Below are 27,076 nucleotides of genomic sequence, written 5' to 3' on the forward strand. Positions count from 1 at the left end.
TGGTCTCGATCTCCTGACCTCGTGATCCACCCTCCTCACCTTCCAAAGTGCTGGGATTACAGGCGTGAACCACCTCGCCTGGCCTTAATCGTTTGGTATTTTTAAAACAAAGAAGTCGGCCGGGCACGGTGGCTCAAGCCTGTAATCCCAGCACTTTGGGAGGCCGAGACGGGCGGATCACGAGGTCAGGAGATCGAGACCATCCTGGCTAACCCGATGAAACCCCGTCTCTACTAAAAATACAAAAAAAAATTAGCCCGGCGAGGTGGCGGGCGCCTGTAGTCCCAGCTACTCAGGAGGCTGAGGCAGGAGAATGGCGTAAACCCGGGAGGCGGAGCTTGCAGTGAGCTGAGATCCGGCCACTGCACTCCAGCCTGGGCGAGAGAGCGAGACTCCGTCTCAAAAAAAAAAAAAAAAAAGAAGTCAGAGGAGGGGTGAATTCATTCATTACTCATCAACTGATACTTTCCTGAGTGCGACATCCAACCTGTACTTTCTGAAACAGTCTTGGGGATAACGTCTGAGTAACTGGAATGAGTTTGCCTGAGGCTTCCTAGAAGGCAGAGGGGTGTGGCGAGAAGAGCGTGAGCTTCCCACTAGCAGTGTGGTCTTGGGTATGTGCTCTACCTCCTGGCCCTCCGTCTGCTCACCTTGAAATGGGTTTAATCATTCCTGAGCCTCTGAGGAGGTGGCAGGGCTGGGCCTCACATGGACCCGTTGCAGCCTTCGTGCTTGAAAAGGGCGCTGAGGTCTTGTAGCATGAAGCCCTTTGAGAACCATCCAGAGGTTGCCCCTAGTTGTCAGGGGATCCTGCCCTGAGGTCCCTTCCTGCCAGCATGCCCTTGTTGGAGAGTGGAGAGGGACAGTAGACACTAGGAGAAGCCAGGCTTACCTGTGCCAGGCACCTCCGTGCTCGGCGGTGCTGAGCTGTGTGCCCGTTAGCCCGAAGGTGGTGCCTGTCTTGGGTGCAGTGGGCACCCAGCGCAGGGCAGGGTTGCAGGAGGTGCTCGGCATGTGCCTGCTGCATTGGAGTGACCTTCACTGCTCTTTGATGAGCTACCGAGGACATGGCTGCTGCCCCTGCCTTCCCAGGGATTTCCAGTCGTAGCCTCACCAGGCAAGTGTTCCTTGCAGTCTCTGGGCACAGGTCACACTTGAGGGGCCAGCTGTATTGCCTTCTGAGTTGAACACAAATGAGGGGCTCCACTGCCGATGTCCGTGCTTCCTCGCAGCTCGATGCGTTTTCAGCAACATTTGTTACTGAGCACGTGCTGGGGCTGGGCACCCAGCGGGAAGCGAGTCTCCCGGGGCAGTGGAGAATATCTGCTGCCGTACCACGTGGTGCAGGGAGGAAAACAACCGAGCAGGACTGTGTCCCCTTGTTAGAGATGGCAGCGTGTGGCCAAGGCATGTGGGAAGGCCTCAGAGAAGGGACATGGAAGAAAGGCGGATGAAGGAGGAGGCCATGTGGACCTCTGGGGGACCCTGGGGAAGAGCACGAGGCCCAGGGAAGAGCGAGGAGTGCCCCTTGGGCAGAATCTGTCTGCAGCGCGCAGGGGCCACCAAAGTTAGTGTCGGGCCCAGCAGGAACGCTTCTGACTGAGCAGGACAGACCTCACAGTCCCAAGGAAGGAATTGGGCCAGGGGAAAGGTTCAGACCCACTCTGGGGTTCACTCTGTGGAGAATCTTCTGGAAGTGACTTGTGTCCCTCTGATGCACCGTGGCAGCAGAAAACCTGGACACCACCGCACTCACCAGACGGACCACTGGCCATTGTCCCTGCACCAGGGCCATGCTGCTGCTGTGCCCTCAGCGCTCCTGTCAGGCCCTGGGATCTGCTTGTTCTCAGGAATGTCCATTGAATGGCGCTTTTATGGTAGCTTTCTCTCATCTGCCCAGCAAACTTAATGCCCTCCCCTTCCTTATGCTGCCCCAAATGCAGCCCTTGGGCAATGTATTGTTATCTGGGTTCCTGTCTGTCCCGCCAGCCCTCCCAAGGATTGTGAGCTTTTACTCATGTATTGAATGCATCCATGAACAGTGCCTGCCGTGTGTCAGCACTGCTGGGACCTGGGGGCGGAGCAGTGAGCAAGACAGACAGAAGCCCTGCCCTCGTGACCTTCTGATGGCAGAAGACATGCGAAAGACAAAATAAGCCAGCAAAATGCACAGCGGCCTGTGGCTGAGCACTTCACTTTCTGGCAAGTAGCTATTCAGTGAGCCAGTATACTCATTTGAGTTGCACGTGTGAAAATGCGTAAAGAGTAGAAATGTTAGGAAAATCCTCGGACGCTTAGACTCTGGCTCCTCGTGCATGAGCAGCAGGAGAGAGTCCTTTATTTGTTCGGCTGCCTCAGGGGCTTCACGGGTGTCTAAGTATGTTTTTAACAAAGTTTGCAAGAAAAGAGGGATTCTCTGTGCTTTTTACATGTTTCTCTCTATTAGATGAAAGTTCTGTAACTAGTTCTAGTTCCTTTTATGTTTTTGGTAATATAATTATAGATGTCTTAGCTTCTGTTCTCTTCATTAGGTAAATAAATAGATAATTTTAAAGTAAGAATTAAACATATCTGTGCTCATTCATATTTCTCTTATTTTTAAAGGTTCATATCTGTTTTAATTTTCTGTCCAGAAAGATGGCATTCAGATGGAATTGTGTATCCCAAACCCACATGGCTTGGAGAAGAGTTGCTGGCCAAGTTGGCCAAGTGGTCTGTAGAGAACAAGAAGAGTGACTTTAAAAGCACCCTTTCCCTCGTCTCTATTATGAAGTACAGCAAGGCTTACCAGGAACTTAAAGAGAAGTATAAGGAAATGGTTAAGGTAATTTTGGTGGAGAGTGTGATTTTTCCCCCTTCGTGGTTTTGGGTTTTTTTTTGTTTTTGTTTTTTTTGTGTGACAGAGTCTTGCTCTGTTGCCCAAAATAAAAGGGCCAGAGTGAAGTGGCGTCATCTTCGCTCACTGCAGCCTCCACCTCCCGGGTTCAAGAGATCCTCCTGCCTCAGCCACTCAAGTAGCTGGGACTACAGGCACATGCCACCACGCCTGGCTAATTTTTTGTATTTTTATTAGAGATGAGGCTTCACCATGTTGCCCAGACTGGTCTCGAACTCCTGAGCTCGGGCATTTCGCCCATTTCGGCCTCCCAAAGTGCTAATATTACAGGCGTGAGCCACCATGCCCCGCTCCCCCTTAATTTAAATGAGGTAAAATAAACAAACTCTGCCAGGTAAAATTGTTTTTCCTGTTGCAGTCTGTACTTTGACATACTTAGGGGTGCACACAACAAAAACATAGATACATAATGGAAAAGGATTTATCTTGTATATTATTTATTTTCAAGAGACCTAAAGGGAAATATTTAATTGAAAAGTAGTGGAACCTTGAAAAAAAAATGGCTAAATTACCATAGTTCTTTGTATAAACCTAAAGATATTTTAAGAAAATATATGAAAAGTTCAAGTGCAATAGAGCAGTTCCCAAAACGAGATGCATTTCATGATAACATATGCTTAAACTTTCTGAGATGTAAAAACAGCGTAACAAGAAACATCTGCGTATTTATGCCCAGCTTAAGGCAGAAAGAAAGCATTGCTGGTAGAGTCAAAGCTACTTAATATTCTTCCAAGTTCCCATCTTCCTCCCCCTCCGAGGAGTAACCACAATTTGTCATTTCCATGGTTTTCTGTTTGTGTTTTGTTTTTGAGACAGGATCTCACTCTGTCAACTAGGCTGGAGTGCAGTGGTGCACCCACCGCAGACTCAACCTCCCGGGCTCAAGCGATTCTCCCAGCAACTTCCCTGGTCGCTGGGACCACAGGCGCATGCTACCATGCCTGGCTAATTTTTTGTATTTTTTGTAGACACAAAGTTTTGCTCTGTTTCCCAGGCTGGTCTCAAACTCCTGGGCTCAAGTGATCCGCCTGCTTTGGCCTCCCAAAGTGCTGGGATTACAGACATGAGCCACTGTGCCCGGCTTCCATGTATTTTTTTAATCAGTCACCTCTTGCTCTGTAACAAAAGCACCCCAAAAGTCGCCAGCTTAAAGCTGTGACCTTTCGTTATTGCTGAAGCACCTGTGGGTCGCAGGGGTTGGCTGACTGAGGCTGGGCTCCCTCCCACATCCTGGCCTTGTGGTCCTTTGCCATCTTGTTAGCTATTCACTACCATCCAGAAGGTACTTTTTGTTTTTCCAGCTTTTGAAATTGTTTCTAGTGAGACGGTTCATCTGGATTGTCTAAGGCACTATGACTGGAAATACAAATTTCAACTTTTAACATGGGCCATTGGTTTTTCCTCTTTTGCCTAATGCCACTTCTGAACATGACTACTTTTAATAATGAGAGCTCAGTTTTGCTCAGCTAGTGCTTTACAGTTTTCAGAGCACCTTGATTATCCTGTGTGTTAGTTGAGGCATGGGCTTTATTCCTGTTTGACAGGTAGGGCGACAGCAGCCACTGATGGACCAGGGGCTGGAGCACTGGTCTCCTAGTCCGTGGCTCGTGGCTTTCCCTGCCCTAGTTTCACTCCCGCCCCTTGTTTCCTTGTTTATTGCCCTCATCTGCATAGCCAGTGAGCACCGTGTAGCTGAGTGTTTCCTGTGTCCCCTGTCTCAGCTCAGCGCCTTAGGTGCATTCTGTTGATTGTGAAATCTTGCTGTGGATTGTACTGTTCTCGGCATGCCTTGTTTCTTTATGTAAATCTTTTATTGTAAGAAACCAGTTGTGAATTCCTGCCTTTCAGCTTGTATTTCCTATTTTAGTGCACTATTAGTCCAGTTTGATTGATGCTTTATAGGGATACTTAAGTATTGGGAAATGGTGGAAAAACCGAACAATTTACGTTTGCTCTTGAAACTGTTTTAGGTGTGGCCTGAAGTCACTGATCCTGAGAAGTTCGTGTATGAAGATGTGGCTATCGCAGCATACCTGCTGGTAAGGGTGTGTGCAACCTTAGCTTCTCTGGAGTGGGTGGAGGTTGCTACAGGCAGATGTTCCCAGTAGTGAAGGACATTTTCCAAATCCATAACTGCCGGTGCTCACAGTTCTGCTGGCCAAGGTTGGTTACCCATGTAACGGTTTGACTTCATATGGTCCTTTTGATGCGTCTGGAACAAGTTTGGGTTGAAACTTGACCTCAGGTTCAAACTTGACCAGCAGGCGGAACTGTATGTCCACACTCAGCAGTTATCGCGGAGGCGCCGTCTGGCACAGGGAAGCACTGAGGAGCACATGTCTTCCAGCCCTGGCCTAGAACCTTCTAGCCCTTTCCTCGGCTGGCTGGCTAGCTGGCTACATTTGGACATGCCCTCTGATTTAATCATCTTGGTTTACTTATCTATAAGAATGTTTAGAGTAAGCTGGGTTCAGTGGCTCACACCTATAATCCCAGCACTTTGGGAGGCTGAGGCGGGCAGATCACTTGAGGTCAGGGGTTTGAGACCAGGCTGGCCAACATGGTGAAACCCCGTCTCTACTAAAAATACAAAAATTAGTTGGGCTTGGTGGCAGGTGCCCATAGTTCCAGCTACTGGGGAGGCTGAGGCAGGAGAATTGCTTGAACCCAGGAGGCGGAGGTTGCAGTGAGCCAAGATCACATCATGGCACTCTAGCCTGGGTGGCAAGAGCAAGACTCCATCTCAAAAAAGAAAAAAAAGAATGTTTAATGTAGATAATTTCCAGTTTCCTTTCACTCAGAGTTTTCTTTGACCAGTTTGTGTCTGAATTATTCTGGCGTAGAGTGAATTACTCCCTGACTTTGTTATGTTTTTCTCTTCACTTAGATTCTATGGGAAGAAGAAAGGGCCGAGAGGGGACTAACTGCCAGGCAGTCCTTTGTGGACCTGGGATGTGGAAATGGCCTCCTGGTCCACATCCTGAACAGTGAGGGGGTAAGGCCCGGCTCCATCACCTTTTCTGGTAACTTGTCCAGAGTTTCCTCAGGTCAGGCACAGGGTTCATTGACATCTTTTCCTGCTGGTACAGCCTGGATTTGGAGTTAGCCAGCTATCAGAGTAGGTAGGGACTTATACATTTCTGTTAATTTGATAAACAGCTCATAAAACAAAGGAAACGTGATAATCGAATTGGACCTAAGAGGAAGTCCCCAGGCCCCGGCATGGACCTATAAAATGACAGGCTTTGAGTAGCGTGGATGTTTTTTTGCTGTCAGAAATTTCTTTTGAAACCCACCATCTCAAGGAGCTGGAGGGAGATAAAAAGCAAGGCAGGTTCTGCACTTTAGAAGCTTCAGGCCAGGCACGGAGCTCACGCCTGCAATCCCAGCACTTGGTCGGCCGAGGCGGGGGGATCACTTGAGCCCAGGATTTTGAGACCAGCCTGGGCAACATGGTGAAACCCCGTCTTTGCAAAAAATAAAAACAAATAAGAGAAGCTTCAGTTCTGGCTCAGACGGCCAGTCATATATACACAGACAACAGTATGGAACAATGTGGTAGTGGGTTTTGCCCCTGTTTTCTGGATGTTCAGCTGATGGAGTGAAACCAGTCTTGGGCTGACAGAGGAACCTGCCCAGGGAGCACTGTCAGTAGGGGTGGGTCAGCTCTCCGTGGCTTGTGCCTGGAGCTTCCTGCCAGCAACTCATACCCCTCCCGGTGCGTCCAGCGCACCAGGTGCCATTACCCCATGATACGATGGCGAGATTAGCCACTTCCTGCTAGGGAGCAACAGCTGGAACCTGCAGCACAGTCTGGTGGTCCCAAGCTGATTTTCTTCCTGCTATACTGTACAGTGCTGTACTGATGGGCTGCACATATTTGCCTATACCTCCAAGAGCCTGAAATGGTTGTTACAATGCCCTTTTCAAGTGTGTTATTGAAGAATGAGTTTCTAATCATAACACCTGTCAGCTGGTTGTGGGGGTGGTAGCATATCAGGTGGCGCCTTGGAAGCTGGTACCTGGAGACAGCTGGGAGGTGTCTCATGCACCCCTCCTCTTCTGCAGGCTTGGAATAAATACGTTTGCCCTGTGAGAGCCAGTGAGGGTGGCCAAGGTGCAAGAAGAGCAGGCAGCTGACCTTGACTAAGAGCAGAGAATTGGCTCACGTTCTCAGGTGTGCTCCCTGGGGCACTGCCCTGGAAATGTTCCCACACTAAAGGCCACTGTGGTCACTCAACTCCATGGCCCATTTGAAGACTCAATGACTGTTAGCAGAGTACACCTTCTTACCTGCCTCGCAGGGGTGGGGGTGTCTGTTTCAAACAGATGAGAAATCGTGCTTGTGCCATCCGTGAATGCTAATGACACACTTGAAAAAGGGCATTGTAACAACCATTTCAAGCTTTTGGAGGTGTAGGCAAATATGTGCAGCCCATCAGTACAGCACTGTACAGTACAGCAGGAAGAAAATCAGCTTGGGACTACCGGACTGGGCTGCAGGTTCCAGCTGTTGCCCCTAGCAGGAAGTGGCTAAGCTCGCCATCGTATCATGGGGTAATGGCACCTGGTGCGCTGGACACACCGGGAGGGGTACAAGTTGCTGGCAGGAAACTCTTCTCTTGCCCTTCGTCCTGCTGGCAGTGCCTGCAGAGCTTTAATGTGTTCTTGCTAACTTATTACGAAGTACTAAGCTTAACCTTTGATTTCTAAAATTAATGTTTTCAGCATCCAGGCAGAGGGATTGATGTCCGGAGAAGAAAAATCTGGGACATGTATGGACCACAGACTCAGTTAGAGGTACTGTCTTTGTTATGCATGCCCTTGATCTCAGCATGGCTTAGCCCCCAGTGGGAACTGCTGTAATGAATGTGTCTCTTTGTGTAGGTCAAGCAGACATGCTGATAGCAAACCTTCACATTCATCTAAGGGCTCTGAAATTAGAGAAGAGAGAAAGAAAGACAGAACTAGACCTTGCAGAGCTTTCTGGTTAAACTAGGCAAAAGTGCTGTCTCTCCCTGGGTCTGTCGGTGCCATTTGTATCTTGTGTGGGGTGCTCCCGTGCCACCTTGAGGTGGGGGCCGTGCCCCGTGCCCTTTGTGAAGTCTTCTTCAAGGCCTCCCAAAGGCTGCTCTTTGCAGTCAGCAAGCAGTGACTACCATGCCTGCCAGGACTCCACCAGGATGGGGACACCTGCAGATGAGCCACCTAGGGTGGTGGCTGTGCCAGGGCTGGATAGGTTTACAGGGCTGTGGGGACTCAGAGCCCTCTAAACCTTGACCCCACTCGGGGCCTCTGAGAAGGCTTCTTGGAGCACCCCCATGAGCAAATGGAGGCAGCCAGGTGCCCGGCATGGAAGTGAGATGCCCCCGGTGGGATCACCTCCGGGCACACAGATGATGTGCAGGGCAGACTGTGCAGTCCCACCTAAGTTCTCTCATATCTTTGGGCCAGTCCTCTTTACCCTTCACATTTCCCTTTTTTAGGACTTGAAAGGGACAGTCTCACTTTTCTTAATGCCCCTACCCAGAGATAATCACTCTCTTTTATTTAGGGAAATCAATATGTACACATTTAGAGTTTTAAAAAATAACAGAACTTTGACCCTGGCTGCTTCTGTTCGTTAAACATCCCATCCTAGGCATTTTCTGAAGTCTTTGACAATTATTTGCAAGCACGTTGTTAATGGCTGAATAACGTTCCATGGAATTGAAGGTAACAGCAACACAAACAAGTACAGCTGACCCTTGAACAACACGGGATTGAACTTTGTGGGCCCACTTGTATGCCAAGTTTTTTCAATAAATACATTGGAAAATTTTTTTGGAAATTTGCAACAATTTGAAAAAACTTACAGATGAAATGCATAACCTAGAAATATTGAAAAAAATTCAGAAAAGGTTAGATATGTCCTGAATGCATTAAATACACATACATACTAGTCTATTTTACCATTTACTACCATGAAATATATACAAATCTATACCATTACATATATATACAAATATATACCATTTACTACCATGAAATACAAAGTTAAAATCAATCAAAATGTACACAAACCCCGACTGTATGTGGTATCATTCTCTGTCAAGAGAAATGTGATGTAAAGATGCAGTATTGAATCATAATTGCATGAAATTAACTGTAGTCCATGCTATGCTACTGTAAAATGTCCTGGTCACCGCTCGTTGCTACTGCAGTGAGCCCAAGTGTTGTAAGTGCCCATTTACAATGTTGCGTGACACCGATCACCTCCGAGGCACCCGCTCTTTCCTCCAGTCAGGTGCATAGCCCAGTGAAACGTGATGTCTGGTATTTTTCAACGTATTTGGTGCAGTCCTGTAAACCTCGAGCAGCACCATGGGACCCATGCACAATGTCACTGGTGATGCTGGAAGTCTCCCAAGAAGCAGAGAAAAGTCATGGCGTTAGAAGAAAAGGCTGAGTTCCTTGATGGGTCTTACGGATTTCAGTCTGCAGCTGCAGTTGCTCACCATTTCAAGATAAATGAATCCAGTGTAAGGACCATTTTTTAAAAAAAAGCAGGAAAGAAACCTGCCTTCCAGGTTCAAGCAGTTGAGCCTCTCGAGTAGCTGGGTTTACAGGCACCCACCACCATGCCCAGCTATTTTTTGTGTTTTTGGTAGAGATGGGGTTTCACCATGTTGGCCAGGTTGGTCTCGAACTCCTGACCTCAAGTGATCCACCCACCTCGGCCTCCCAAAGTGCTGGGATTACAGGTGTGAACCACCGCACCCAACCACGATTTTCTTAATAACATTTTCTCTAGCTTTATTTTAAGGATATAGTATATAATACACAAAACATATTTTAATTGACTTTTACGTTTATATTATTGATAAGTCTTCTGGTCACCAGTAGGCTATGAGTAGTCAGTTTTGGGATAGTCAGAAGTTATACATGGGTCAGGTATAGTGACTCACACCTGCAATCCTAGCTCTTTGGGAGACCAAGGTGTGAGGAACACTTGAGTCCAGGAGTGTGAGACCAGCCAGGGCAACATGGCAAAACCCTGTCTCTACTTTAAAAAAAAAAAAATTAGCTAGATGTGGTGGCATGCACCTGTAGTCCCAGCTATGCTGGAGGCTGAGGTTGGGGGGTCACCTGAGCTTGGGAGGTTGAGGCTGTGGTGAGCCTCGATTATGCCACTGCACACCAGCCTGGGCGCCGCAGGTGAGACTCTGTCTCCAAAAGTTATACACGGATTCTTAACTGCATGTGTAGGGGTTCAGTACCCCCAACCCCCACATTGTTCAAGGGCCAGCTGGATAGTTAAAAAGTGACAGTCATCCAGTGCTGTGTGTGGATGCCTTTCTAAAGGTAAATGTACTTTATGTACAGTAACTTACTGTAATCCTCACAACAGCACTGAGGGGTTGATTCTCTTATTATCCCCATTTTACAGGCAAGGAAACCGAGGTACACTTGGGGAGGTTAGGTCAGCCATGTGTACGGCAAGCAGTGAAGGCAGAATTATTTACTCAGCTCTTCTGTTCTCGGCCATCTGTTTTCAGATTGCAAATTACACTATGTAAATCTTTGTGTGTAAATCGCAGTCCACTTAAAAAATATTTTTCATACCTGGACTTTAAAGATTTTTAATACATATTGCCATACTGCTTTTCAAAAAGGTCCTACATCAGATATACTTAATTTCAGAAAGAATTCTGAGCACTACAAGAGATGCATCCAATAGGAGAAAAAAACAGCTGTACAGATTGATCACATATTTGAGTGCCCACTACCTGCCAGGCACTCTTAGGTGCTGACGATACAACAGTGACAAGACCCCTGCCTTTATGGTCATGGGAAGGGGGCGGGAGGCAGGCAACTTGCAGACACATAGCCAGTGCGTGCAGCAGGTTTGAGGGTGGTGGCAGGTGCTGAGGAGGAGGCCGGGGGTGTCGCGTAGTGGCCACCGCTGGAGAAGAGAACGGAACAGAGGCTGGGCCGGGGTGGGCTACGGACATCCAGACGCCTAGGGGTCTGGGCCTGACAGCCCATCTATTCCTCGCTGTCAGCCAGTCCTAGGCACTAGAGCCATGTAACCGTGAGCTTAAAGTGCACTCAGGTTGTCAGACCTTGGTCAAGAGTAGCTTGTTTCTTCTGGTACTGAGGACAGAGAAATGACTCCCTAATGGGAAAAAAAAGTCATGAGTTGCCTCAGGAGCAGTCCTAGGGCAGGTTATAGTGGCTCTGTGGGCGTGGCCTCTCTTTCCCAGGGTGGTGTGGGAGTGGCCTTTCCCTCTGGGTGGGCCTGTGGGCACGGCCTCACTTTCTTTGGGTGGTGGTTTGGGCGTCGCCTCGCTTTCTCTGGGTGGTGGTGTGGGCGTGGCTTCTCCCTCTGGGTGGTGAGGGCGTGGCCTCTCCCTCTGGGTAGCTCTGTGGGCGTGGTTGTCCTTCCTGCCAAACAGCTGCTGCTGCCTAGCTGCTCAGATTGCCTCACGACCTCATCCATGTAGTTAAACGCTTGGGTGTGACTAGGTCACAGAGTCTTATCTGCCAGAGGGCAGAATGTTGCTTTATGAAATTAAAAAATGTGGTTGATTTTAAAATTCCATGTGTCCCCAGGTGAAAAAGCACCTATGGGTAGGAAATTCAAGCAACAGTGAGTAGGCCATCTGTGTAAACCCGGACCCTAGGGAAGAGCTGCTGGGAGTGCCCTTTGGAAAACGGGCAGAAGCTCTAGTTCTTTAGCTGAGGTTCACCAGCAGCCTGCATCAGACTTTTCAGTGGGGTCATCTGACCTGGGGAGACCCTACCCCGAGCACTTAGTTAAGGAAGGCCTGCTGGTGAGAGTTCTGTATTCTAATCAAATGTGTAGGTTTTTTCCTCGTTACCTCCCAAACTTCAGTCTCGGTGCTAAAATAGCCGTGTTTATTCTAGTGTTAAATAAATGCCAGGAGTTCTGTCATGCTTTCTGCCCTGGAGGAGCATGGCCAGAATGAGGGTGGTTCTGTTGACATGTGCGTGGTGTTTGTGGATTTTCTAGTGAATGATTTCCTCCCAGCTGCAGTTGAGTGGTTTCCATGAACAGGTACAATCTAGAAAGTCAAAGGCCAAGTGTACAACTTTTTTTCTTTCTTTCAAAAACCTCATTTGACTGTAAGCAAGAGCGTGTTAAAAAACTAAAAACACCTGTTTATAACAACAGCCTGGTGGTGATCATAAATTGTCTTAATTGTGTGAACCTATCTATGAAACAGGAATATTGGAATTTGCTGTGTTCAAAATGCCAATTAAAACTTCATAAAGGCCAGGCATGGTGGCTCACACCTGTAATCCCAGCACTTTAGGAGGCCAAGGTGGGCAGATCACCTGAGGTTGGGAGTTCAGGACCAGTCTGACCAACATGGAGAAATCCTGGCTCTACTAAAAATACAAAATTAGGCCGGGTGCGGTGGCTCAAGCCTGTAATCCCAGCACTTTGGGAGGCCGAGACGGGTGGATCACGAGGTCAGGAGATCGAGACCATCCTGGCTAACACGGTGAAACCCCGTCTCTACTGAAAAATACAAAAAAACCCTAGCCGGGTGAGGTGGCGGACGCCTGTAGTCCCAGCTACTCCGGAGGCTGAGGCAGGAGAATGGTGTAAACCCGGGAGGCGGAGCTTGCAGTGAGCTGATCCAGCCACTGCACTCCAGCCTGGGCGACAGAGCGAGACGCCGTCTCAAAAAAAACACAAAATTAGCCGGGTGAGGTGGCGCATGCCTGTAATCCTAGCTATTCGGGAGGCTGAGGCAGGAGAATCTCTTGAGCCAGGGAGGCAGAGGTTGCAGTGAGCCAAGATCGCGCCACTGCACCCCAGCCTGGGCAACAAGAGCGAAACTCCATCTCAAAAAAAAAAAACAAAAACAAAAACAAACTTCATAAAACAGGTGGGGGCTTTGATATCTAGTGCTGTTGGCAATATAAAATATGATTATGGTCTTTACTAAATGTCAATTATGCTTTAATTTATTCACGCCATTTAAAGAGACAGATGGGCAAACAAATCTAGAATGAGAATCAAGAATAAATAGTCCCAAAGGTTTGACATCTCTGTAGATTATACGTATACCCTTGAACAATACTATTTTCAGTATTTTAACATCTTTGTAAATAGAAGCACATGTGCTTCTTGAAGAACCAGAGAGATACAGAATTTCAGTTTTAGTTTTTTACATATCATGTCTGCAAAACATTCTCGTGTTGCAGTTTTGCTGTTAAAAAGAATAGCCTTGAAGAGGGAGTGTCTCAGAATGGCTTCCCCGTTCCGATCGGGGAATAACTTCTGTTTGCTTATCTTGGGGACTCACCCTACCCCTGGAAAATTAAGAAGATTTTCAGTGGTTGTGTAGTCTCTCTTCCGCCTCTCTCTCTTTCCAGTTTTTACTGACAGAATTGCTATTGAGACTGTTGATTTCAGTAATTAATGATGGCCTGGTAATGATTAGAAAGGGTAGGGTGCCTATTCGAAGTTCTTAAATCATAAAAGCAAGCTGTCCTTGGCTTAACTGCAGAATTTGTCAGAATGGTTAGAGTGCCTCTTCCGGGGGATCTTAATCACTTTATGATAGTTTACAAAAATAGCCTAATGGTAAAGAATTACATGTATTTACATGTGTAAGTTCTCCCTCTGTCTATTCTTAGACTTGGTTTCTTAGATTGAAAGGCCTGTGAGGTGAGACCCCTGTGTTGTATTGTGCACTTAAATCATCCTCAGACTTCTCTGCCTTCCATTCACCTCCTCTGAAGCCATTGCTTGTCCCCATACTCTGCCAGAGGTGAAACCATTCAGTGGCCGTCTCTCCTAGAGCTTCTTCTTATGCCTATGGAAAAATCAGCTTTTAGATGATCAAAAGGCGATTAGCACTCAGAAAAGAATGTTAGTTTCTCCAGTGATTTCCCTAAAAGTTGCCAGCATTTCTTGCCCTCTAGGCAGACCTAGGGCAGATACATTGACTTCCCCGTTCCTGGTCGTGCAGCAGGTGAACTACAGCTCTGCGCTGTGGGACCCCGAGCCTGTACCCTCCCGCTGTGTCCTGCCCACGCAGTAGCTCTACATTGATTCCCAAAACATTTTGTCTTGTTTTGTTATTCCTTTAGGAAGATGCAATCACACCCAATGATAAGACCCTTTTCCCTGATGTTGATTGGTTAATCGGTAACCATTCTGATGAACTCACACCATGGATACCTGTCATTGCAGCCAGGTGAGAAGTAGAGGAGTTACCCGGTGAATGACTGGGGAATGCTTCGTCTTCTAAATAGTGATGTCCAAAAGGGTAGCCACTAGCTGCGTGCAGTTGTCAAGCACATAAAATGTGGGTATTTCCAATTTTTGAAACGTTTGCATATCGCCTATATTGGGTTAAATTTAAAATAAATTCCACCTGTTTTATTTTACCTTTTAAAATATGACTACTGGAAATATAAAATTTCTGAGATTATTCACATTATATCTCTATTGGCCAGCACTAATTGGCACTGTGATTACTTCTGCAGCATTTATATCCGGTGCCAAAAGAGGTATCCTTTTTAGAAGTTTTCTCCTGAAAACATGAGGGTTTGTCTTTAAAGGGGAAGTCTACCCATCGGTGGCGCCTCTGCAGCCACAGTTGCCGCTGCACGGGGAGCTGTGTGTGTCAGAGGCAGCTGGTCCTGTGTCCGAGAGACTAGGTCACAAAGCAGGTTGTGCTGCTGCTCGTTGACGTTTCGTTGCTGAGTCTCTATCTCAGGTTCTTCTGAGCTGTTTTCATTCTCAAGGAGTAGCTAGGTTAAAGATAGGTCTTCACTTGGGCTTGGTTGTGCTTCCCTGTAACAGTTCCTATTCAAAGCTGACATCTTAAAGTACTTCAGGAAGTTTTAGATGACACTTGATAACAGTAACTGAAAAGTCATTTTTTATAAAAGTAATTAGATTCATATTTTATTGAAAATATATACTGTGTTGCCTTATTTCTAGAAATTAAGTTGGGGAAGGCTGTAATTCGTCTTTTTTTTTTTTTTTTTTTTTGAGACAGAGTCTCGCTTTGTCGCCCAGGCTGGAGTGCAGTGGCGCGATCTTGGCTCACTGCAAACTCCACCTCCCAGGTTCACGCCATTCTCCTGCCTCAGCCTCCCGAGTAGCTGGGACTACAGGGGCCCGCCACCTCGCCCAACTAATTTTTTGTATTTTTCAGTAGAGATGGGGTTTCACCGTGTTAGCCAGGATGGTCGTGATCTCCTGACCTCATGATCCGCCCGCCTCGGCCTCCCAAAGTGCTGGGATTACAGGCGTGAGCCACCACGCCTGACCTAATTCATCTTTTAATATGAAAAACAATATGACACAGCCATAAAGAAAAGGAAATCATGTCCTTTGCAGCAACATGGGTGCAGCTGGAGGCCATTATCCTCAGCAAACTATTGCAGAAACCAAAAACCAAACGCCGCATGTTCTCACTTGTAAGTGGGGCTAAACACTGAGTACACAGGGACATCAAGATGGCAGCAACAGACGCTGGGGACTACTGGGGTGGGGAGTGAGGGAGAGGGCAAAGGTTGAAAAACCACCTGGTGGTTACTGTGCTCACTACTTGGGTCATGGGATCTGCCTTACCCCAAACCTCAGCATCTTGCAGTACACTCATGCCACAAAACCTGCACACATACCCCCGAAGCTGAAATAAAAGTGGATATTATATGTATATAAAAAGAAACAGTATTGGCCAGGAACATCACTTGCCTATTTGGCCCTGCTACGTGACTGCCATGTGGCTTTGCGCCGAATTTCCTTGACTGCGTCTGCTTTGGATGCTTGACGCTCTGGTTGTCGGTTCTTTTTGAAGGTCTTCCTACAATTGCCGCTTCTTTGTCCTCCCCTGCTGCTTCTTTGACTTCATTGGAAAATACTCCCGGAGGCAGAGTAAGAAGACTCAGTACCGGGAGTACCTTGACTTCATTAAAGAAGTGGGCTTCACCTGTGGGTTCCACGTGGACGAAGACTGCCTCAGGATTCCTTCAACCAAAAGAGTACGTCCTGATTTTCTTTGTTGTTCTTGGCAGTGTGTCGGTGTTCGGGTGGAGAGCTCAGGACTCTGTCACAGAGCCGTGAACCATGCTGTAACATTCAAAATGTTCCAGAACATGCTGGTGCTGATTTCTGTGCCTCTGTCACTGACGAGGCCCAGAGGCTTGTTCGGTCTCATGGTACCCTCCTTAAAGGCGCCCCGGTGCTCCCTCCTCCAGGCCTGCAGGAGCCCTCGCCAAGCCCTCCTTGCCTCTCCAGAAGCTCTGAGCGGCCCCAGGGGCCTGCCCAGAGGAGGCCTCGGTGTGGCCTGTGGCTGAACTCCCTGTGGAAAGTTCCTGCTCCTTCAAGTCGCAAATAATTGGCTGCGATTGAAGTGTGTTTCAGAAGTTCACAATGATTTCCCATTTTCTCATTAAAGGCCTGGTTCATTCAGATTCACCAGAAATGTCATTTGGGCAGAAGTTGGCCTGGGGACTTTCTGTGAGCAGTGTGACTGTGCCTCTGAACCTTGTATGGACAGGGCAGACGTAGGCCCTCTTGCCGATCCAAGGGCTTGACCTTTCTAAAGAACCATGGAAGTGTTTACAGCAGCTCACCTCAGTCTCTGGTAACTTTATTTGACAACACTCTGTGGCTGGCGGACAGTGTGCTTTTAAAAAATAACCCCATCGTGTCCAGGCCACAGAGTTTGATGGCTGCCTTAGCAAGAAAGGGCCTGGCTGATCTGAGCGAAGCCTCAGCTCTGCTGCTGCTCGTGGTTCACTCCGACTGATTGCAGAGCTCCACAAGCCTGTCCACTTCTGTGAGACCAGGAGGCTGCCTGATGCTTTGTGGAGGCTTAACAGGATGATGTCTTCAGAGCCCATGGCGGGAAGGGCATGTCGTGGGCACTCGCTGGCCGGCTGCAGTCATAGCCATGCTCCAGGAGCAGCGTTGGCTGGTGGCACAGGCCTCAGGGCCGCTGGCACTGTCACTGCCCTGCTACCATGGGAAGTTACCTTAGGGCTTGCTGCTGAACCGTCCCGTCATCCTCTCAGTGTCCTTTATTTTGGCAGGTCTTGGTCTTCTGAGGTCAGAACTGATTTGGGGAAACTGCTAAAGTTTGGGTCCTCTAGGCAGGTCCGAGGAGCCTGTGGCTTTGATTTTTGCACTTGCTGTCCCATTACTAGTTGGTAGAGACCGTGGACTGTCGCTTCATCTCTCTGAGCTTCAGTTTTCTTATCACCGGCAGGTTTGGGGATGGAATGTGAGAGTGGATGTGAACGTGCTTTGTCATTTTTAAAGCAGTTCACACACAGCACATGTCTGGTGGGGCCTGGGTGTGTGACAGGCACTGAGAATTTAAAATCCCACTGGAAGAGCTGGGGAGCAGAGGCGTGGCTGTCACGTAGTGAGGAGGTCGGCTTCCTTATCACCTACGCCTGGCCTTGTAGTTGATGCCTGGAGAGGAAGCCCAGAAATAAGGCGCCCTTGCCATGGTTGGCTGGGCCTGCTTGTCCGGAGGGGACTGTCTGAAGGGCATCCTCCATCGGGGTGTGCTGCGAAGGAAGGCGAGCATGCATGGAGCGCCTCTGTGGCTCCAGGCCCTCTGCTTAGCCCCCATGTGCACTTGCCGGCTCTGGCAAGGTGGGGACAAAGCTGCCTCCCTTCCCAGCCCCTGGGACACTCTGCAGTGTTACCATCAGCATGTGCCCCCTCCCGGTGGCCAAGGGGTGGAGTGAGGGGCGGCAGCAGGAAACCTTTAGGATGGTGCGGCTGCCAGGCCCAGGAGTGTGGATTCTGAGTTGAGGTGCCTTTGTTAGGTCTTGTGAAGCTCCAAGTGATGAGAGGGAACCATGGGCTCTTACTGTTTTTTGGTTTTTTTTAAATTTTTAAGTAACTTATATTGGTGTCAGTTTTTATTTTTTATTTATATTTATTTATTTTGAGATGGAGTTTTTGCTCTTGTCACCTGGATTGGAGTGCATTGGCACAATCTTGGCTCACTGCCTCTGCCTCCCGGGTTCAAGTGATTCTCCTGCCTCAGCCTCCTGAGTAGCTGGGAATACAGGTGTGTGCCACCACGCCCGGCTACTTTTTGTATTTGTAGTAGAGACAGGATTTCGCCATGTTGGCCAGGCTGGTCTCAAACTCCTGACTTCAGGTGATCTGTCCACCTTGGGCTCCCAAAGTGCTGGGATTACAGGTGTGAGCCACCATACCCGACTGGTGTCAGTTTTTAAAATCAGAATTTTTTCATGATAGACGTTTAAAACTTGTGATTTGTACTCCAGGATGAGAGAATTCCATGGAGAATGTTGAAATAGACAAGCCAGCTAAAATACTTGCTTTGCTCTTTTCAAACGCAGGTCTGTCTCTTTGGGAAATCCAGAACATACCCTCCCTCCAGAGAAGCTTCCGTGGATGAAAAGAGGACTCAGTACATTAAGAGCAGGCGGGGCTGCCCTGTGAGCCCGCCTGGACCGGAGCTTTCCCCTTCTCCACGCCGGCTTGCTGCCGGCAGTGCTGGTCACTGTGACAGTCACCAAGCTCTGGACGCCAGGCTCGGGTGTGTAGCTGGGACCTGGGCCGCTGAGCGTGGAGCAGGGCCCCAGGCCGAAGGACCCTGGCTACCTGGATTTCATCCCAGAGAAAAGGCCGAGCCTGTGAGGAACTGTGCCGCCCTGCCACGAGGTTTCATCGACCGAGTGGTTTTGCAAGTGGCAAATTTATTGTTAGGCGGAAAGCAATTAAACACAGGAAGTTCTCGAAATGGGAGTTTGAAGACCTGGAATGGGGGAGGTAAGCTCTCCACCACTCAGGGGCTAGCACGCTCCCAGGCTTGAGGGCAGGAATTCACGTCTTCATAACCAACATAAAATGGTGTGGCCCTGTGACTACACACACTTTGAAAAAGCCACTGATGGTGGGTGAATAGGCTCTCTTCAAGCAAATTCTTTAAAATTTTCCCAATAGTTCCTATAAACATAAAAGACTTTGTTATTTCCAGGGAGGAAGGCCAAGGCCAGGCCAGGGAGTGACAGAGTTTGGACCCTTAATTAACTTTCAAAAAACAGGTTTCGGGGCTAGAACTACTCATTTTCCATCCAGAAATTATCCAAAGAGAAAACAGGTTACTGAGGGCAAGAAAAAGGCACTGTCCCCTTGAGTATGCGGTAAGATTTGGAGCTGTTGTGATTCGATAATTTAATTCTCTTTGAAATCCCCAAAACACACAAATCAGCCATGGCAAAAGGAGAAAATTACATCGATTGTTGTCTTGGGGTGAGTGGTGCGTTGAAATTAATGGCATTCAGAGAGCCAGCCGGGCTGTAAGGACCTCGCCTCCTTCCAGGCAGGGATGCTGCTTGGCCGCCAGAGGGTGGTGTGGAGCTGCAGCCAGAACCTGGCTTCTCTTGCAGTTTTGGGAACTGGAGAAGAGCACGGAGCCCCATCCCCTCCTGGCCCCTCCGTCAGTGACTCCTGCCTGGCTGCCCATTTGAGGGAAACCCTTCCTCTCCAGGCCTTGCTTTCCTCACCTGTGAATGTTGGGACAAAATCGTGCCCGTTTCCTTTCCTTTGTCATCTTGCACCATGTGTACATGGGATGGGGCCGGGCCATTGAGCACAGACGGCCCCTCCAGAAATCATTCAAACCTGATGGTAGCTGGTCAGCAGAGCCTCTAGCCATCTGGCGAGAGTGGCCCTGGCTCAGTGGCTGAAGGGGCCGACTAGCTGCTTGCAAATCACCAGGCACCGTGGGGTCTCTGGGTTGGCGCCTCTGACTAAAGGCACCCTGCTGTGGTGGGACTGGAGCACAGAGGAAGAAGGCTGACGCCGGCAGAGCATGGAGCCCAGCGCAGGCAGCTGGGCCCCAGGACATCAGTGTGGTCGGAAAGTTCCCATGTGCAGTAAGCAGTGACAGTTCTTGAGTGCAGTTTGACCTTTAAATTCCCAGGAGATGACGGGTGCACAGATGTCAGCTGTGCCTGGGATGGACAGCTTTTGGTGGGTGAGGAGGAAGGAGGAACAGACCTGGAGATGGAGAGCGGGGGTGACTGAGTGGTGGGCTCAGTCCTGCCTGCCCCTTGGAACCTGGGAACCAGGGTGCTTAACAAGCCCCGTACCCCCATCCCCTCCAGATTGGTGTCCGTGGGTCTGGGGCTTGTTAGGGGCTCTCCATGTGGCCATGCTGTGAGAAGGGAGGAGCTGTGCCCTTGGCCTCTCAGCCTCCCGCCTCCCTCCTGCCCACAGGCAGGCTTCAGGGCCTTTGGTCTCACCCCCACCCAGCGTGTCCCCAGACAGGCCCCTCTGTGTTTCTGTGCCTGTGGGCCATGTGTGGCTCTGGCTCCAGGACCTCACCCATCCTAGCTCCACGTCTGCCCCTGTGGGACGTTGCTGAGAAACAGGGTGGGAAGGGGCCCTGCCCTCAAGAGGCTCCAAGTCCTGCCTTGCTAGGAGTCAAGGCCGCACACGTCAAAGGATGAGTAACCAAGAGGCTGGATGTGCCAGGCCCAGAGGCACCCACGGCTGCAAGTGTGAGATTCCCCGTTATGGAGTCCGTGCTGGGCCAGAGGCAGGGGGACAGGGAAGGCTGACTGGGATGATAGGTCATCTTTTTTAAAACATTCCCACTTCTCTCAGAATGGATTTGAGACAGACGAGAGGTTGACTCAGAAGAGTGGCCGGGCTGGGATAGGAAGGACTCTCGCAGCAGCTGCAACAGCGGCTGCCTGCACCGGGGTCCTGGGTCAGCACTGTGGTGCCCTGATCTGTGGGGGTCCCACAGGCTCAGCTGCATGCAGGCAGGCACCATCTCCTCTGCTCTCCTGCAGCTTGGAGGGTGCAGATAAGACGTGAAGCGCAGCACCCGGCAGGTAGGAAGTTCCTGGCAAATACACGTAGGAAAACCAGCTTTCATTCATATCCAATTTGATGTTTTGGTAATAAATGACTTTATTGTCACCAGGTTTTCTGATTAGAGCATTTGAAATACAAGCAGGCTCTCGCCGGGCGCGGTGGCTCAAGCCTGTAATCCCAGCACTTTGGGAGGCCGAGACGGGCGGATCACGAGGTCAGGAGATCGAGACCATCCTGGCTAACATGGTGAAACCCCGTCTCTACTAAAAAATACAAAAAACTAGCCGGGCGAGGTGGCAGGCGCCTGTAGTCCCAGCTACTCGGAAGGCTGAGGCAGGAGAATGGCGTAAACCCGGGAGGCGAAGCTTGCAGTGAGCTGAGATCCGGCCACTGCACTCCAGCCTGGGTGACAGAGCCAGACTCTGTCTCAAAAAAAAAAAAAAAAGAAAAGAAAATAGAAATACAAGCAGGCTCTCAAAGCAGAGATTCGAATGGGAAAGAGACCATCACTGTGGTGTCTGTGCTGTTGCTTTTTTTTAACACCTCGTGTGGCCTTGCTGGCCACCCTGGAGCCGGTAGCGCCAGGCCTGCTGCCGCATGGTTGGAGCAGCCACTGGGGAGGCTCAGGCCCCAGGCCTGCCAGCTTGGCCTTCCTTCTTTAGTCTGAGAAACCCTGGCTCCAAACAGCCACCCCCTTCATGGGTCGAGAAGAGCTTGAGGTGACCACCCAGAGCAGGCAGCATCACCTGTCGCCTGGCCCTGTGCGGGCAGGAGGCATGTGTGGGGCTGCGCCCCATCAGGCTGTGCCACAGCTGGGTGAGGACACTGAGAACACCGCGGCCCTCACGGTTTGGCTGCGGTGTGGTGTGGGTTGGTTGAGATGGAATCATGGTCCTTCGTGCTGGAGCGCATAAGGCCTGAGTGTATGGAACTGCCTGTGTGACAGGTTTGTAATATTTTGTTGTGGTTTTAGGAAAAAAAAAAAAAAACCATTTTTCCACAGAGAGCCTATCTCTGGCAGAAGTAGCCAGTGAGCTGGACACGGAGACCCTGCGGAGGCTGAAGCGGGAGTGTGGGGGCCTGCAGACGCTGCTCCGGAACAGCCACCAGGTGTTCCGAGGTATGGGATCTGCCCCTTCACCGCTTTTCTCTTTCCTTCCCTTTCCCCCTTTTTTCTGTTAAATAATGTTTTATTTTAGAGTGGTTGAGACTCTCGCAGAAGAATCTGGCAGAAGCACCAGGTTCCACGGTGCTCCACCCAGCTCTGACGTGGGTAGCATTTGACCTTGGGGTGGGACGTGGGTCACCCCGTTCCCTCCTGGCTCCTCTGGACCTTGTCCCATGCGATGTCCCCAGGCCGGTCTCCCTCCCCCTATGCTGTGCTTGCTGACACCTCAGCTCCACTTGCTCCACACAGGACAGAGCAAGTCGGGCAGCCGCCGGCCGGGCTCTTCTTGGCTGGGGGTCCTTGTTTGCCTTCGTCTTTAGCTGCTGCAAACTGGAAGCATCCAGAGCCACAGAGCCAGGGTGGGGAGTGGGAAGGTGAGCCCCTGCCCCACAGGCAGAGGCCTGGACTCCTGTGGCCCTCGCTCTGCGGGCCTGGGCAGGGGGAGGTCCTGGTACCCAGCTCCGCTGCTGTGCAATGCCCTGTGACTCCAGGACTGCCAGGGCATGGGGAGGCAGGAGGGCCCTCCACCCGCTTTGTCCATTCACTCAGCCCACAAAGCAAGGCAGATACATCCCTGGCCTGCTGGAGCTGGTGGTGCAGTGAGGGAGAGGGAGATGTAGCAGGTGTTCCCCCAGGGGCCGGCGGTGTACACAGTTCCATCATCTGCAGCCTCCAGGTGTGCACAGAGGGGGCAGGGACGGGGGGAGCCACAGTTTACCAGCGCCAGCGGCTGGGGCATTTGCCGTAACTTGCTTCGTGGAGCTTTTTTCCCCCTCTTTCTGTTTAAGTATTTTAAAGTGAATTCCAGCTAGCACCCTATTTCACCCCTAAGTACTTCCACATGCATCTTTAAAAATACTAGGTGTCTTGTGTCACTACCATGCCCTAAGCACACATTTCCGTGAGTCGCGATGTGCAGGGAGAACTGGCCTGGCCCAGAGTGGGCTCAGGAGGGCTTTACTTAGGAAATGACACTTGAGCTGGGCCTGGAAGGAAAAGAGGAGTCAGGAACAGAAAACAGCTTTTAGGCAGAGCGAACAGCCTTTGCGAAGAGCCAGGGTTGGGAGGAATAAGAGTGGGAGCTGGTGGAGCTATAGCCGTCATGACCAGGAGAAGGACTGGGCCTCTGACGGATGGGTAGGGATGACACCGAGGTCACAATGGGAAGGAGTGGCCTGGCTCACACCCTAGCTTCTGGGTCCCCTGCCCATGAGGCCGCCATGGGGGTCAGGTGCAGTGCAGTATCTGGCTCTGTGTGTGTGTGAGAGAGCACAGGTGTGCGCGCCATGCCTATTGTGTACACGAGCGCAAGCCTGTGGGTTTGTGCGCACACACACTGCCTTTGGGTGCCCGCCTGCTCTTGGAGAGCTGAACTTGGCTTTCAGCTGAACTGGCTTCTTTAGGTGACAGTTGCTATTGGGTGGGGGGCCCGTGAGCATGGTTGGAGCCTCTGTTTCCCGGGACAGGTGCAGAAGCATGTCCCTGAGGCTGCCTCCAGAGTAGACACTGGGCCTGCAGTGGTGGCTGGGCTGGGCCTGCTGCCTGGAGTCTGTTCTTCCTTGCACAGAGCTTCAGGCAGTTAGAATATTTCCCGCCTCCACGGGGCCTCTTTCTGTCTTTCCCAATGCTTGTTTTTGTTGATTTCCTGAAATACTGTCTTTTTCACCCACGTGGGTGAGTCTGCCTGTATGTCAGTGTTTTTCTGTGCAGGTCACCCTGGGGGGCAGACTTGTTTTTGGACACACTTCTGAGTAGGAGGCCTGGGGGTTGGGTTCCAAATAAACATTCTCCTCCAGTCATGAGAAAACTATGCTCTGAAGCTGGGTCTTATCTCTGTATGAGGTTTAGGTTTTGTTTAAGCTAATGTGGCTAGTCTCAGAAAATGTTTATGAGAGTGAGGAATTGGAATGTTTCCAGATGGTTTCAGGTCAGCCAGCCTGAGCATGACCTGTGAGGGCCACGAGGGCCAGCCCTGCCTCTGTCCCCACCCCTTCCTGAGGCCACCAGGGGTGGCTCCATGCTGACTGGTATGGAACCTGGCACCGTGCTGCTGGGTACACGCGGGGCCTCATCGTATCCTGTACTCGGGGCAGAGCAGGCCTTTCCTCCTTGAACACGCAGACACGGCTCAGAGAGGTCAACGCGCCGGCCCGAAGTCTCCCAGTGGGTGGAGAGGCCGTGCCACAGTCCAGGCCAGGTCTGACCCAGCACTGGCACCCCTGAGCCTGCGGCATCGTCCAGGGACTCTAATCCTCAGCCCGTTCCTCAGAGCAACTTGGTGAGAGGGAGTGTCTGCTGTCAGAAGCAGTGGCGGAGATGGCGGTTCCTGTGCGGACTGAGAGTCCCAGGGGACGCGCACAGTAGGGAGGGAGGAGGCTGCAGGAACTTGGGTCGAGCAGACTGTGGCCCTGTGTTTCCATTTCAAAATGAGGAGCGCATTTCCAGAGGAGGAGAGTCTTTCTAGCTGTTGGTTGTCTTTCTAGCTGGCTGGAGCGAGTGCCCCTGGAAGGCCGCCCCTTCTGGCGTCTGGCCACATAGGGGCTCAGGTGTTGTGGGGGGGCTGGGAGCTACCTGCCATGTCCAGGGTTGTAGATGCGGTGAGTGGGTCAGTGAGGCTGGGCCAGCCTGGAGCCTGCCTGCGCCGTTCCGGGAGCCTCATCTCTATCATGAGCGCCCGCTCCTCAGTCCTTGGACACCCTGCAGGTCCTGCTTCCAAAACATGGCTGGGTGTGCTCTTAACTCCAGAGCCGCCTGGGAGGGCCTGCTGCCAGTTGGCCTGTCACATTGCGGCAGGGAAGGGGGTTGCCCAGGCTGGCTCTGAGGGTGGGAATCTGCGCTCAGCCTTTGGCCTCAGTGATCCCCACCCCCTTCTCTTGACGGGTCAGGGCGTCAGGCCAGAGGCCCCTCAGTGTTTGGGGTCATGTGCCTCATGGGGAGTTGGGGGGAAGCTCTGGCCCCTGGGGCTCCTCCTGAGCACTCTTCAGAGGGTTCCAGATCCCTCAGTGGCCGGGATGTGCCCTTCTGTGCTGCGCCAGGAGGTGCTGCTGTGGGGACATCGACAGAGCGTCGTGGGACTGCCTTAACCATAGCCTTCAGGTTAAGCAACCTCAGCTCTGAAGTTGGAAGGCGAGACAGAGAAGTGGCCATGGGAGGGCAAACAGGGTCAGGCCTCGCCTTGGCGGTGCTTCCAGCCAGGCTGTGAGGGTGAGCCCCCAACTGTGTCCCTGGATGCAGCGAGGCGCCGCTCTCTGGGCTCATTTCTCTAGTTTCGAGGGGAAACTATTTTTAAAGTATCAGTCTGTCAAAAGCACACAGGCTTGTTACTGCCACACACAAGGTGATTTGAAAGCAGAATTCAAGCTTTAATTCCTACACTTTCAAGTTCTCCTTGGAAGTTGGTGAGCCAGACTTCCTCACTGAGCCTCCTTTATTCCCCTGAGCCTTCTGTCGCGAGCGGTTTCCTAGCTTCCAGTGAGAACCAGGAAGGAGGTGGTTGCTTTGGCCACGTTTCACAGGGACTTGTTGGCTTCCCACAAGGAAACGGCCAAATGGGAGTGTAGGGGGGTATCTTGGCCCAATTTAGGGGGCAGGGTCAGGAGGCAGCCTGGAAGAGGCCCGTGAGGCCTGGCACCCAGGTGACGAGCGGGCCCACAGCAGCCCTCTCCTGGCCCCACCCCACTCTGATGTCCCTCCAGCTCCCCAGTTTGGAGATCAGCCCTGGCCATTGAGTCCCAGTGGCACTTCCAGAGTGGGTATCTAAACCACTGCGCAGAGGCAGGTACCCCTTCCTGTTCCTTTCCAGAGCCCCTTGGCCTCCCTTACTCCACACTTGCACCTGGAGGGGCTCCGGTTGGGAGGTGCATGTAAACCCAGTACACCAGGACGGCACCAAGGAGCAGAGGCCACCCTGCAGCAGCCCCGTCCTTCGACTGTGTGGAGGGACCTGCGCCTTGCCCCTCTTTCTGCCTGTGATGCTGAGACAGTCCTCAGAGGTTAGGGCTGCAGTACGGATGTTTTCTCGTGTTCCGGCTCTCACACCGTGTTCCGTCCCTTCCTCCACTCAAGTGAGCCTTCTAAAATGGTGGCTCTGCAGGACCTGCCACTCAGCCAGAGGGAAGGTCGGGGCCTCAAGGATGAGGCCGCTTGGGACCCAGCTCTGTCCTCTACCCTCCCCTCTGGCTGTCCCTGAAACGTGGCCTGTCCTGGTGCAGTCTGTCCTGGGACACTCGGGTTTGCTGCTTCTCTGCCTAAAATGCTCTTCCTGGGCGCGCGGGGCTGCCGCTCGCCTCCCGCAGGGCTCACCTTCCCCATCCTTGCCTGAAGATGCATCCCATACCTCGGTCCCTCCCACTGGAGGCAGCCTCTCTGTGACCAGCAGAACTCTGGGCTGTGTCACGGTTGTATCCCTGACCCTGGATTGGCACCTCCCATGGCGTGGGAGCTAAGCAGAGGCCGGTGAATTAAGGAACTTTCAGGTTTACTTCTCAGTGTGTCTTTTCTCTGTTCCAAACCACAGTTGTGAATGGGAGAGTTCACATCCGCGACTGGAGAGAGGAGACGCTGTGGGAAACAAAGCAACCGGAAGCGAAACAGAGAGTGCGCTCCGAAGCCTGCAAGACCCGCCTCTGCTGGTTCTTCACGCATCACCCTGACGGCTGTGCTCTGTCCGCGGACTGCTGCCCGTTTGCCCATGGGCCTGCGGAGCTGCGGCCACCCCGGACCACCCCGAGGACATTGTCAACCTGATACTCACTCACCTGACACTCCTGGTGGGTTGGGGTAGCCCTTTCCTGTCCCACTGCTGCCCGCCTACCAACCTACTGTGTCACTCCCACCTCGGCCTCCCAAAACGCTGGGGTTACAGGCCAATATTCTTTATATTATATCAGCTTTTCTCTTTATTTGTTTTTACTTTTAAACTTTTTTGTTAAAAATGGAAACAGAAACACATTAGCCTAGGCTAGGCCTACACAGGGTCAGGATCACCAGTATCACTGTCTCCCGCCTCCTCATCTTGTCCCATCAGAAGGTCTTTAGGGGACTAGCACACCTAGGGCTGTCACCACCTATGATAACAGCTGCCCTCTGAATCCGTCCTGAAAGGCCTGCCTGAGGTTCTTCTTTTTTTTTTTTTTTTTTTTTTTTTTTTTTTTTG

The 27,076-nt window shown here is 50.9% G+C and overlaps 1 protein-coding gene across 3 annotated transcripts in view; it reads left to right on the forward strand.

Annotated features, from left to right (window-relative positions):
- The window catches only part of TRMT44 (tRNA methyltransferase 44 homolog), a 34,108-nt gene that overhangs the window by 5,387 nt on the left and 1,645 nt on the right, over positions 1-27,076 (forward strand). The window contains exons 3-11 of one of the 3 annotated variants that reach the window (XM_023206829.1): positions 2,605-2,824; positions 4,867-4,935; positions 5,784-5,891; positions 7,625-7,696; positions 14,009-14,115; positions 15,733-15,916; positions 18,263-18,695; positions 21,757-21,873; positions 26,438-26,690. In XM_023206829.1, coding sequence (XP_023062597.1) covers positions 2,605-2,824; positions 4,867-4,935; positions 5,784-5,891; positions 7,625-7,696; positions 14,009-14,115; positions 15,733-15,916; positions 18,263-18,695; positions 21,757-21,873; positions 26,438-26,667 — 1,540 coding nt within the window. In that variant the 3' untranslated portion in view covers positions 26,668-26,690. Of the gene's footprint in view, positions 1-2,604; positions 2,825-4,866; positions 4,936-5,783; positions 5,892-7,624; positions 7,697-14,008; positions 14,116-15,732; positions 15,917-18,262; positions 18,696-21,756; positions 21,874-26,437; positions 27,030-27,076 lie in introns of those variants that run through there. The other 2 variants (XM_023206828.1, XM_023206830.1) reach the window with 2 other exon arrangements.

This window comes from Piliocolobus tephrosceles, chromosome 3 (assembly GCF_002776525.5).
Source record: "Piliocolobus tephrosceles isolate RC106 chromosome 3, ASM277652v3, whole genome shotgun sequence".
Classification (NCBI taxonomy): Eukaryota; Metazoa; Chordata; class Mammalia; order Primates; family Cercopithecidae; genus Piliocolobus; species Piliocolobus tephrosceles.